The 12,836-nt window shown below is 52.6% G+C and overlaps 1 protein-coding gene across 1 annotated transcript; it reads right to left on the bottom strand.

Annotated features, from left to right (window-relative positions):
- Window positions 1–848: 848 nt before the first annotated feature.
- LOC134158273 (spliceosome RNA helicase DDX39B-like) lies at window positions 849–12,751 on the bottom strand. The gene is made up of 5 exons (XM_062608021.1): window positions 12,619–12,751; window positions 8,064–8,195; window positions 5,119–5,228; window positions 3,453–3,597; window positions 849–1,094 (listed from the first exon to the last, which is right to left on the bottom strand). Exons 1-5 carry the CDS (start codon window positions 12,733–12,735, stop codon window positions 849–851), a joined length of 750 nt encoding a protein of 249 aa, XP_062464005.1. The 5' UTR covers window positions 12,736–12,751.
- Between the last annotated feature and the right edge of the window lie 85 nt (window positions 12,752–12,836).

Below are 12,836 nucleotides of genomic sequence, written 5' to 3'. Positions count from 1 at the left end.
CTCAAATGGTCCATCCCAAGGATGCTCCCCCAAACCGCCCCGTTTTGCACCCAAATTTGCCCTTTTTTCCCCAAACTTGCCCGTTTTTGCCCCAAATTTGCCCTTTTTTCCCCAAATTTGCCCGTTTTTCCCCCAAATTTGCTTGTTTTTCCCCCAAAATTCCTTTTTTTTCCACAAACTTGCCCGTTTTTCCCCCAAATTTCCCCGTTTTTCCCCCAAATTTCCCAATTTTTTCCCCCAAATTTCCCCGTTTTTCCCCCCAAATTTGCCCAAAATCCCCATTTTTGCCCCTTTTTTCCCCGTTTTTTTCCCCAAATTTCCCCATTTTTCCCCAAATTTGCCAGTTTTTCCCCAAAATTCCCCGTTTTTTCCCCAAATTTCCCTGTTTTTCCCCCAAATTTCCCCATTTTCCCCCAAATTTCCCCATTTTCCCCAAATTTCCCCGGTTTCCCCCCAAATTTCCCCATTTTTCCCCCCTTTTTTCCACGTTTTTTCCCCAAATTCCCCCTTTTTCCCCCCAAATTTCCCCGTTTTTTCCCCAATTTTCCCCGTTTTTCCCCCAAATTTCCCCGTTTTTTCCCCAAATTTCCCCGGTTTTACCCCAAAATTCCCCAGTTTCCCCCAAATTTCCCCATTTTTCCCCCCAAATTCCCCATTTTCCCCCAAATTTCCCCGTTTTTCCCCCAAATTTCCCCCAAATTTCCCCGTTTTTGCCTCTTTTTTCCCCGTTTTTTTCCCCAAATTTCCCCATTTTTTTCCCCAAATTCCCCATTTTTCCCCCCAAATTTCCCCATTTTTCCCCCAAATTTCCCCATTTTTCCCCCAAATTTCCCCATTTTTGCCCCTTTTTACACGTTTTTTCCCCCAAATTTCCCCATTTTTCCCCCAAATCTCCCCAAATTCCCCGTTTTCCCCCCAAAATCCCCGTTTCCCCCCCCAGGCTCACTGTAGGAGGAGATGTCGATCTCGTCGGGCAGCTCGCTGATGTTCACCTCGAAGCGGTCCTGGACGTCGTTGAGGATCTTGGCGTCGTTCTCGTCCGACACGAAGGTGATGGCCAGGCCCTTGGTGCCGAACCGGCCCGCCCGCGCCACCTGCGGGTGTGGGGCAGAGATATAGGGCGCTATGGGGCGCGTGGGGCACGCTAGAGAGCGCTATGGGGCGCGTGGGGCACCCTACAGAGCGCTATGGGGCGCGTGGGGCACCCTAGAGAGCGCTATGGGGGTCATACGGTTCCCTATGGAGGGCTATGGGGGTCATAGGGCTCCCTATAGAGCGCTATGGGGGTCATAGGGTTTCCTATAGAGCGCTATGGGGGTAATAGGGTTCCCTATAGAGGGCTATGGGGCGCATGGGGCACCCTAGAGAGCACTATGGGGGTCATACGGTTCCCTATAGAGCGCTATGGGGGGCATAGGGTTCCCTATAGAGCGCTATGGGGGTCATAGGGTTCCCTATAGAGGGCTATGGGGGTCATAGGGTTCCCTATGGAGGGCTATGGGGGTCACAGGGTTCCCTATGGAGGGCTATGGGGGTCATAGGGTTCCCTATAGAGGGCTATGGGGTGCGTGGGGCAGCCTAGAGAGGGCTATGGGGCACGTGGGGCACCCTAGAGAGGGCTATGGGGGTCATAGGGTTCCCTATAGAGGGCTATGGGGGGCATAGTGCACCCTATAGAGGGCTATGGGGTGCGTGGGGCAGCCTAGAGAGGGCTATGGGGGTCATAGGGTTCCCTATAGAGGGCTATGGGGGGCATAGGGTTCCCTATAGAGGGCTATGGGGGTCATAGGGTTCCCTATAGAGGGCTATGGGGGTCATAGGGTTCCCTATAGAGGGCTATGGGGGTCATAGGGTTCCCTATGGAGGGCTATGGGGGTCATAGGGCCCTATGGAGGGCTATGGGGGGCATAGGGTTTCCTATAGAGCGCTATGGGGGTAATAGGGTTTCCTATAGAGGGCTATGGGGCGCATGGGGCAGCTTGGAGAGGGCTATGGGGGTCATAGGGTTCCCTATAGAGGGCTATGGGAGTCATAGGGTTCCCTATAGAGGGCTATGGGGGTCATAGGGTTCCCTATGGAGGGCTATGGGGGTCATAGGGTTCCCTATGGAGGGCTATGGGGGGCATAGGGTTTCCTATAGAGCGCTATGGGGGTCATAGGGTTCCCTATAGAGCGCTATGGGGGTCATACGGTTCCCTATAGAGCGCTATGGGGGTCATAGGGTTTCCTATAGAGGGCTATGGGGGGCATAGGGTTTCCTATAGAGGGCTATGGGGTGCATGGGGCACCTTAGAGAGGGCTATGGGGCGCATGGGGCAGCCTAGAGAGGGCTATGGGGCGCGTGGGGCACCCTAGAGAGCGCTATGGGGGTCATAGGGTTCCCTATAGAGCGCTATGGGGGTAATACGGTTCCCTATAGAGGGCTATGGGGCGCATGGGGCAACATATAGAGGGCTATGGGGGTCATAGGACACCCTATAGAGGGCTATGGGGCGCATGGGGCACCTTAGAGAGGGCTATGGGGCGCGTGGGGCAGCCTGGAGAGGGCTATGGGGGTCATAGGGTTCCCTATGGAGGGCTATGGGGGTCATAGGGTTCCCTATAGAGGGCTATGGGGGTCATAGGACACCCTATAGAGGGCTATGGGGCACATAGGGAACCCAGAGCCCTATACATCCATATAGTACCTATAGGAGCCCTATAGTACCCATAGTACCCTATAGGAGCCCTATAGTACCCATAGTACCCTATAGGAGCCCTATAGTACCCATAGTACCTATAGGAGCCCTATAGTACCCGTAGTACCCTATAGGAACCCTATAGTACTCATAGTACCCTATAGAGCCCTATACTACCCATAGTACCCTATAGGAGCCCTATAATACCCATAGTACCCTATAGTACCCATAGTACCCTATAGGAGTCATACAGTACTCCCCTATATTTTCCCCCCCTATATTTTACCCCCTCTCCCTATATTTTACCCCCCACACCCCCTATATTTTCCCACACACCCCCTATATTCCCCCCCCACACCCCCTATATTTTACCCCCTCCCCCCATATTTTACCCCCCTCCCCCTATATTTTACCCCCCACCCCCCCCATATTTTACCCCCACACCCCCTATATTTTACCCCCCTCCCCCTATATTTTACCCCCTCCCCCCATATTTTACCCCCCTCCCCCCATATTTTCCCCACCCCCTATATTCCCCCACACCCCCTACACGCCCTCCCCCTATATTTTACCCCCTCCCCCTATATTTTACCCCCATACCCCCTATATTTTACCCCCCACACCCCCTATATTTTACCCCCACACCCCCTATATTTTACCCCCCTACCCCCATATTTTACCCCCTCCCCCTATATTTTACCCCCCTTACCCCCTATATTTCACCCCCCCCCCCATATTTCACCCCCCACCCCCCACTTTGGGGTCCCCCCGCACCCGGTGCAGGTAGGTGTCCGAGTCCTCGGGCATGTCGTAGTTGAAGGCGATGTTGACCCTCTCGATGTCCATCCCGCGCCCAAACAGGTTCGTGGCCACCAGGATGCGGCGCTGGAAGTCCTTGAACTGCTGGTACCGGGATAACCTGGAGCACGGCGGGGGTATCACGATATATCGCGATATATCCCGGGGTATCGCGATATATCCCAGTATATCGCGATATATCCCAGTACATCGCGATATATCCCGGGATATCGTGATATATCCCAGTATATCGCGATATATCCCAGTATATCGCGATATATATCCCAGTACATCGCGATATATCCCAGTACATCGTGATATATATCCCAGTATATCACGATATATCCCAGTACATCGCGATATATCCCAGTATATCGCAATATATCCCAGTACATCGCGAGATATATCCCAGTACATCGCGATATATCCCAGTATATCGCAATATATCCCAGTACATCGCGATACATCCCAGTATATCGCGATATATCCCAGTCTATCCCGATATATCCCAGTCTATCCCGGTATATCCCAGTATATCGTGATATATCCTGGCATATCCCAGTATATCCCAATATATCCTAATATATCCCGGTATATCCCGGTATATCACAATATATCCCGGTATATCGCAGTATATCCCGATATAGCCCCGTATATCCCGATGTATCCTGGTACATCCCAATATATCCCAGTATACCCTGATATATCCCGGTATATCCCGATACATCCCAATATATCCTGGTATATCCCGATATATCCCAATAGATATCAATATACCCCAGTATATCCCGATATATCCTGGCATATCCCAGTAAATCCCAATATATCCCGGTGTATTTTGATATATTCCAGTATACCACAATATATCCCAGTATATCCCAATATATCCCAGTATATCCCGATATACCCCAGTATATCACAATATATCCCAGTACATCCTGATATATCCCCATATATCCCGGTACATCCCAATATATCCCAGTCTATCTCGATATATCCTGATACATCTCAATATATCCTGATACATCCCGATAGATCCCAGTATATCCTGGTATATCCCCTATACCCTGGTATATCCCAATATATCCCGATATATCCCATTATATCCCGATATATCCCATTATATCTCAATATACCCCGATATATCCCTGTATATCCCGACATATCCTGTTATATCCCAATATATCCCGATATATCCCGTTATATCCTGATACATCCCGATATATCGCGATATATCCCGATATATCCCATTATAACCCAACATATCGCGATATATCCCCTTATATCCTGATATATCCATTAATAACCCGATATATCGCAATATATCGCGACATATCCCCTTATATTCCGATACATCGCGATATATCCCCTTATATCCCGATATATCCCTGTATATCCCGAAATATCCTCTTGTATCCCAATATATCACGTTATATCCCAGTACATCCCGACATATCGCGATATATCCCCTTATATCCCGATATATCGCGATATATCCCCTTATATCCCGATACATAGCGATATATCCCGATATATCCCATTATAACCCGATATATCGCGATATATCCACTTATATCGCGATATATCGCGATATATCGCAGCACGTCGCGCCGCGTCCCGCCAGCTCCCCGCGGGCTCGCACCGCTCCTCCTGCGGCATGCCGCGGTGGATGGCGATGGCCGGGAAGTTCTGCTCCACCAGGAGCTGCGCCAGGGCGATGCAGCGCTGCACCGACTTGACGAAGATCACCACCTGCGGGGAGGGGGATATGGGGGGAATTTTGGGGAGAAATGGGGGTTTTGGGGGGGGAAATGGGGGTTTTTGGGGGGGAAATGGGGGTTTTGGGGAAATAATGGGGATTTGGGGGGAAAAATGGGGATTTGGGGAGGGAAATGGGGGTTTGGGGAGGGAAAATGGGGGTTTGGGGAGGGAAATGGGGGATTTGGGGGGGGAAATAGGGGGTTTTGGGGGGAAAAATGGGGTTTTGGGGAGGGAAATAGGGGTTTGGGGGGGGAAATGGGGGTTTTGGGGGGGGAATGGGGGTTTTGGGGAAATAATGGGGGTTTGGGGAGGGAAAATGGGGGTTTGGGGGAAAATGGGGGTTTTGGGGGGAAATAATGGGGGTTTGGGGAGGGAAAATGGGGGTTTTGGGGGGAAAATGGGGGTTTTGGGGGGGAAATGGGGGTTTGGGGGGAAATAATGGGGGTTTGGGGAGGGAAAATGGGGTTTTGGGGGGGGGGGGGTTTGGGGGGCTTTAATGGGGTTTTGGGGGGGTTTAATGGGCTTTTGAGGGGGGTTGGGGTCTTTTTAATGGGGGTTTGGGGGGGGGTTTAATGGGGGTTTGGGGGGAAATAATGGGGGTTTGGGGAGGGAAATGGGGGTTTGGGGGGGGATGTGGGGTTTGGGGGGGATGGGGGTTTTGGGGGGGGTTGGGGGGTTTGGGGGGGATGGGGTCTTTTTAATGGGGGTTTGGGGTCTTTAATGGGGTTTTGGGTCTTTTAATGGGGGTTTGGGGGGGAAAATGGGGGTTTTGGGGGGGGGGGGTTTTGGGGGGGGTTTTAATGGGGTTTTGGGGGGGAAATGGGGTTTTGGGGGGAATGGGGGTTTGGGGGTGGAAATGGGGGGTTTGGGGGGAAATGGGGGTTTTGGGGGGGGAAAAGGGGGGTTTGGGGGGGAAATGGGGGTTTGGGGGGGGAAATGGGGGTTTGGGGGAAATGGGGGTTTTGGGGGAAATAATGGGGGTTTGGGGGGAAATAATGGGGGTTTGGGGAGGGAAAATGGGGGTTTGGGGAGGGAAAATGTTTTTTTGGGGGGGAAATGGGGGTTTGGGGGGAAATAATGGGGGTTTGGGGAGGGAAAATGGGGGTTTGGGGGAAAAAATGGGGGTTTGTGGGGAAAAAAATGGGGGTTTGGGGGGAAAAAATGGGGGTTTGGGGGTAAAATGGGGGTTTGGGAAGGGAAAATGGGGGTTTTGGGGGGAAAAATGGGGATTTTGGGGGGGAATGGGGTTTTGGGGGAAAAATGGGGATTTGGGGAAAAAAAAGGGGGTTTGTGGGGAAAAAATGGGGGTTTGGGGGGAAAATAGGGGTTTGGGGGAAATGGGGGTTTTGGGGGAAATAATGGGGGTTTGGGGGGAAATAATGGGGGTTTGGGGAGGGAAAATGGGGATTTGGGGAGGTAAAATGGGGGTTTTAGGGTGTTTTGGGGCTGTTTAAGCGTATTTTAGGTTTTTTTTGGGATCTTTGGGGTACCTTAGGGTGGTTTTGACATGTTTTAGGGTATCTGAAGGTGTTTTTGGACTGTTTTGGGGCATTTTAGGGTGTTTTGGGCTATGTTAGGGAGGCTTTGGGGCATTTTGAGGTGTTTTGGGCTATTTTTGGGTATTTTAGGGCATTTTGGGGGGTGTTTTGGGCTATTTAAGGGCAGTTTTGGAGCATTTTAGGGTGGTTTTGTGGTATTTTAGGTTGGTTTTGGGGCATTTTGAGGTGTTTTGGACCTGTTTCAGGCTATTTTAGGGTGGTTTTGGGGTGTTTTGGGCTATTTTAGGGCGGTTTTGGGGTGTTTTGGGGCTATTTTAGGGTGGTTTTGGGGCATTTTGAGGTGTTTTGGGCCTGTTTGGGGCTATTTTAGGGCGGTTTTGGGGCATTTTGAGTTATTTCGGGTCTGTTTTGGGCTATTTTAGGGTGGTTTTGGGGCATTTTGAGGTATTTCGGGTCTGTTTTGGGCTATTTTAGGGCTGCATTGGGGTATTTTGAGGTGTTTTGGGTCTGTTTTGGGCTATTTTAGGGTGTTTTGGGGTATTTAGGGTATTTTGAGGTGTTTGGGGGTATTTTAGGGTGGTTTGGGGGCATTTTGAGGTGTTTTGGGCTATTTTAGGGCGGTTTTGTGGTATTTTAGGGTGTTTTGGGTCAGTTTTGGGGTATTTTAGGGTGGTTTTGGGCCATTTTAGGGCGGTTTTGGGGCATTTTGAGGTGTTTCGGGCCTGTTTGGGGCTATTTTAGGGCGGTTTTGGGGTATTTTAAGGTGTTTTGGGCCATTTTAGGGCGGTTTTGGGGCATTTTGAGGTGTTTTGGGCCTGTTTTGGGCTATTTTAGGGCGGTTTTGGGGTGTTTTGGGCCTGTTCTGGGCTATTTTAGGGTGGTTGGGAGCATTTTGAGGTGTTTTGGGCCTGTTTTGGGCTATTTTAGGGCCGTCTGGGGGTATTTTGAGGTGTTTTGGGTCTCTTTTGGGGTATTTTAGGGCGGTTTTGGGGTGTTTTAGGGTTGTTTGGGGTATTTTAGGGTGGTTTGGGGGCATTTTGAGGTGTTTTGGGCCTGTTTTGGGGCTATTTTAGGGCGGTTTTGGGGCATTTTGAGGTGTTTTGGGCTATTTTAGGGCAGTTTTGGGGGGTTTTGGGGTATTTTAGGGTGGTTTGGGGGCATTTTGAGGTGTTTTGGGGCTGTTTTGGGCTATTTTAGGGCGGTTTTGAGGTGTTTTGGGCTATTTTAGGGCCGTTTGGGGGTATTTTAGGGTGTTTCGGGGCTGTTTTGGGCTATTTTAGGGCGGTTTTGGGGTTGTTTCAGGGTGTTTCCGGGGTGCCGCTCCCACCTGGTTGAACTCGAGCACGTCGAGGAGGTCGAAGAGCTTGCGGTTCTTCTCGTTGTCCTTGAGCTTGACGTAGTACTGCTGCAGGCCGTGCAGCGTCAGCTTCGTCTCGTCGTCCACAAAGATCTCCATAGGCTACAATGGGGGGGGGCAGAGAGAGCCTGAGCTGCGGGCCCCCCCTGCACCCCCACAAGGGGTCCCCGCACCCCCAAAACGGGCCCAAAAACGGGCTCAGAGAGGCCAAAAATGGGCTCACAAAGGCCAAAAATGGGCCCAAAGAGGGCAAAAATGGGCTCGGAGAAGGCAAAAATCGGCCCCAGCACCCCAAAATGAGACCTGGCACCCCAAAAAGGGGCTCAGACAGGCAAAAAGTGTGCCCTGGCACCCAAAATGGGCCCAAATAGGGCAAAAATGGGCTCAGACAGGGAAAGAACGGGCTTAGAGAGGGCAAAAATGGGCCCTGGCACCCCAAAAATGGGCTCAGAGAAGGCAAAAATGGGCCAAAAAAGGGCCCCAGCACCCCAAAATGGGCCCTGGCACTCCAAAAATGGGCTCAGAGAAGGCAAAAATGGACCAAAGAGGGTAAAAATGGGCCAAAAAAGGCCAAAAATGGGCCCTGGCACCCCAAAAATGGGCTCAGAGAGGCAAAAAAATGGGCCAAAGAGGCTAAAAATGGGCCCTGGCACCCCAAAAATGGCTTCAGAGGCACCAAAAATGGGCTCAAAGAGGGCAAAAATGGGCTCTGGCACCCCAAAATGAGACCTGGCACCCCAAAAATGGGCTCAGAAAGGCCAAAAACAGGCCAAAAGAGGGCCCCAGCACCCCAAAATGAGACCTGGCACCCCAAAAATGGGCTCAGAAAGGCCAAAAACGAGCCAAAAGAGGCCAAAAATGAGCCCCAGCTCCCCAAAACTGGGCTCAGAAAGACCAAAAATGGGCCAAAGAGGCTAAAAATGGGCCCAAAGAGGCCAATGGGGATCTGCACCCCTGAATGGGTCTTGGTACCCCCAAAATTGAGCCAAAGAGCCCCAGTTGAGCCCTATGGGTGCCAATAGAGCCCCATGGGTGCCCTATAGGTCCTTGCAGCCCAATAGAGGCCAATGGGCTGCTTATAGCCCCCCCCACACCCCAATAGAGCCCAATGGGCTCCCTGCACCCCAATATAACCCAATGGGTCCCTTGGACCTCCCTGCACCCCAATATGGTCCCATGGGCACAGTTACAGCCCTATGGGGTCTCTATACACCCCAATACAACCCTATGGGCTCCCTGCACCCCAATACAACCCTATGGGTTTCCTGCACCCCAATAGAACCCAATGGGCTCCTTGCACCCCAATACAACCCTATGGGCTTCCTGCACCCCAATACAACCCTATGGGTTTCCTGCACCCCAATACAACCCTATGGGTTTCCTGCACCCCAATAGAGCCCAATGGGCTCCCAGTACCCCAATACAACCCTATGGGTTTCCTGCACCCCAATAGAACCCAATGGGCTCCCTAGACCCCAATGGGCTCCTTGCACCCCAATGCAACCCTATGGGTTCCTTACACCCCATTAGAGCCCAATGGGCTCCCTGCACCCCAATAGAGCCCAATGGGCTCCCTACACCCTAATACAACCCTGTGGGCTCCCTACACCCCAATGGGCTCCCTGCACCCCAATACAACCCTATAGGTTCCTTACACCCCATTAGAGCCCAATGGGCTCCTTGTACCCCATACAACCCTATAGGTTCCTTACACCCCATTAGAGCCCAATGGGCTCCCTGCACCCCAATACAACCCTATAGGTTCCTTACACCCCATTAGAGCCCAATGGGCTCCTTGCACCCCAATAGAGCCCAATGGGCTCCCAGCACCCCAATACAACCCTATAGGCTCCTCACACCCTAATACAACCCTATGGGCTCCCAGCACCTAAATACAACCATATGGGCTCTGTGCATCCCAATACATCCCTATGGGCTCTGTGCACCCCAATACAACCCTATGGGCTCCGTGCACCCCAATACAACCCAATGGGCTTCCTGCACCCCAATACAACCCAATGGGCTCCCAGTACCCCAATACAACCCTATGGGTTTCCTGCACCCCAATAGAATCCAATGAGCTGCTTGCACCCCAATACAACCCTACGGGCTTCCTGCACCCCAATAGAACCCAATGGGCTCCCTAGACCCCAATGGGCTCCTTGCACCCCAATACAATCCTATGGGCTCCCTACACCCCAATACAATCCTATGGGCTCCCTACACCCCAATACAACCCAATGGGCTCCCAGCACCCCAATACAACCCTATAGGCTCCTCACACCCTAATACAACCCTATGGGCTCTGTGCACCCCAATACATCCCTATGGGCTCTGTGCACCCCAATACAACCCTATGGGCTCTGTGCACCCCAATACAACCCTATGGGCTCTGTGCACCCCAATACAACCCTATGGGCTCTGTGCACCCCAATACAACCCTATGGGCTCTTTACACCCCAATAGAACGCAATGGGCTCCCCACAACCCCCTGCACCCCAAACCCCCATCCCCCTCCATTCCCCATCCCCCCCCACATCCTGCTCCAGGATCCAGCATCCGCGGGGGCTCCCTGGAAGTGGGGTCCAGGAGGAGGTGAATCCGGATGCGCCCGTTGTGGGGGTCAAGGGGGTGGTGGGGGGGAGATGTGGGGGGGGGGGGGGGCTGGGCCTTGCTCCTGCGTCGTGGTCCCAAAGCCGGAGGTTGGGGGGCTGGGGGGGGGGGTTGGGCTGGGTCCTGGTGCTCTCCTGGGCTTCCACGTCTCGGGGGTGATGAAGATGATGATGATGATGGTGGTGGTGCTTGGGGGGGTTTAAGCCTCGTTTTGGGGTGATTTCAGGTGGTTTTAGGCCAAAAAGAGGGGTGTTGGGGGGGTTAAAGTGAGACACCCCCCCTCTTTTTCCCTATTGGTGCAGCCTAGAGATCTTCCACGTCTCGGTGCGATGATGATGATGGTGTCTGGAGGGGGGTGTCTGTGTTTTAGGCCTCATTTTGGGGTGATTTCAGGTGGTTTTAGGCAAAAAGAGGGGGGTAAACTGAAGACCCCCCCCCCCCTTTCCCTATTGGTGCAGCCTAGAGATCTTCTTCGTCTCGGTGGGAGGATGATGATGGTGTCTGGGGGGGGGTTGCGTGGTTTATGCCTCATTTTGGGGTGATTTTGTGTGGTTTTAGGCAAAAAGAAGGGGGTAAATTGAGGACCCCCCCCCCCTTTCCCTATTGGTGCAGCCTAGAGATCTTCTTCATCTCGGTGTGACGATGATGATGGTGTCTGGGGGGGGGTTGCGTGGTTTATGCCTCAGTTTGGGGTGATTTCAGGTGGTTTTAGGCCAAAAAGAGGGGGTTTAAAGTGAGCCCCCCCTATAGGTGCAGCCTAGAGATCTTCAGCCTCGGTGTGACGATGATGATGGTGTTTAGGGGGGGTCTGTGTGTGTTTTAGGCCTCATTTTGGGCTGATTTCAGGTGGTTTTAGGCCAAAAAGAGAGGGGGGTAAAGCGAGGACCCCCTCTTTTCCCTATAGGTGCAGCCTAGAGATCTTCAGCCTCGGTGTGACGATGATGATGGTGTTTAGGGGGGGTCTGTGTGTGTTTTAGGCCTCATTTTGGGCTGATTTCAGGTGGTTTTGGCCTAGAGATCCAGCCTCGGTGTGAAAATGAGGGGGGGTGTGTGTTTTAGGCCTCATTTGGGCTGATTTTAGGACCCCCTCTTTTCCCTATAGGTGCAGCCTAGAGATCTTCAGCCTCGGTGTGACGATGATGATGGTGTTTAGGGGGGGTCTGTGTGTGTTTTAGGCCTCATTTTGGGGTGATTTCAGGCCAAAAAGAGGGGGGGGTAAAGCGAGGACCCCCTCTTTTCCCTATAGGTGCAGCCTAGAGATCTTCAGCCTCGGTGTGACGATGATGATGGTGTTTAGGGGGGGTCTGTGTGTGTTTTAGGCCTCATTTTGGGCTGATTTCAGGTGGTTTTAGGCCAGAAAGAGGGGGTTTAAAGTGAGCCCCCCCTATCGGTGCAGCCTAGAGATCTTCAGCCTCGGTGTGACGATGATGATGGTGTTTAGGGGGGGTCTGTGTGTGTTTTAGGCCTCATTTTGGGCTGATTTCAGGTGGTTTTAGGCCAGAAAGAGGGGGTTTAAAGTGAGCCCCCCCTATCGGTGCAGCCTAGAGCTCTTCTGCCTCTCAGTGTGATGATACTGATGGTGTCTGGGGGGGGGTTGCGTGGTTTAAGCCTCATTTTGGGGTGATTTCAGGGAGGGGGGGTGATTTTAGGTGCGAAAATGAGAGGGGGTTTGGTTTAAGCCTCATTTTGCCCGAAAAAGAGGGGGTTTAAAGCGAGCCCCCCCCCCACCGGTCCAGCCTACGGATGAGGATGGAGAAGGGAGCCGAGAGATCTTCCGCATGGATGGGATGAAGGAGAAGTGGGGGGGTGATGTTGGCCCCGTATCGCTGTTTGGGGGGTGGTGGTGGGGGGGGGGAGGTGACGGAGGGGGGGTGGGGGGGGTGGGGGGGTGTGGGGGGAGGGGGTGATTTACGTCTTGCATGAATTTTCGGCAGACGGGACGGATGTCCTTGGAGAGCGTGGCGCTGAACATCATCACCTGCTTCTCGTGGGGGGTCATGCGGAAGATCTCCTGCACGTCCCGGCGCATGTCTGGGGGGGGAATGGGGGGGGAATGGGGGGAGAATGGGGGGAGAGAATGGGGAGATATGGGGGGGGATGGGGGGAGATATAGGGAGGATAAGGGGGGAA

This window comes from Pezoporus occidentalis, unplaced genomic scaffold, assembly GCF_034315485.1.
Source record: "Pezoporus occidentalis ecotype Australia unplaced genomic scaffold, CSIRO_AGI_Poc_V1 ctg1280, whole genome shotgun sequence".
In the NCBI taxonomy this organism is placed as follows: domain Eukaryota; kingdom Metazoa; phylum Chordata; class Aves; order Psittaciformes; family Psittacidae; genus Pezoporus; species Pezoporus occidentalis.
The sequence above is the reverse complement of the archived record's forward strand: the minus strand, read 5'-3'. Positions and strand labels throughout refer to the sequence as shown.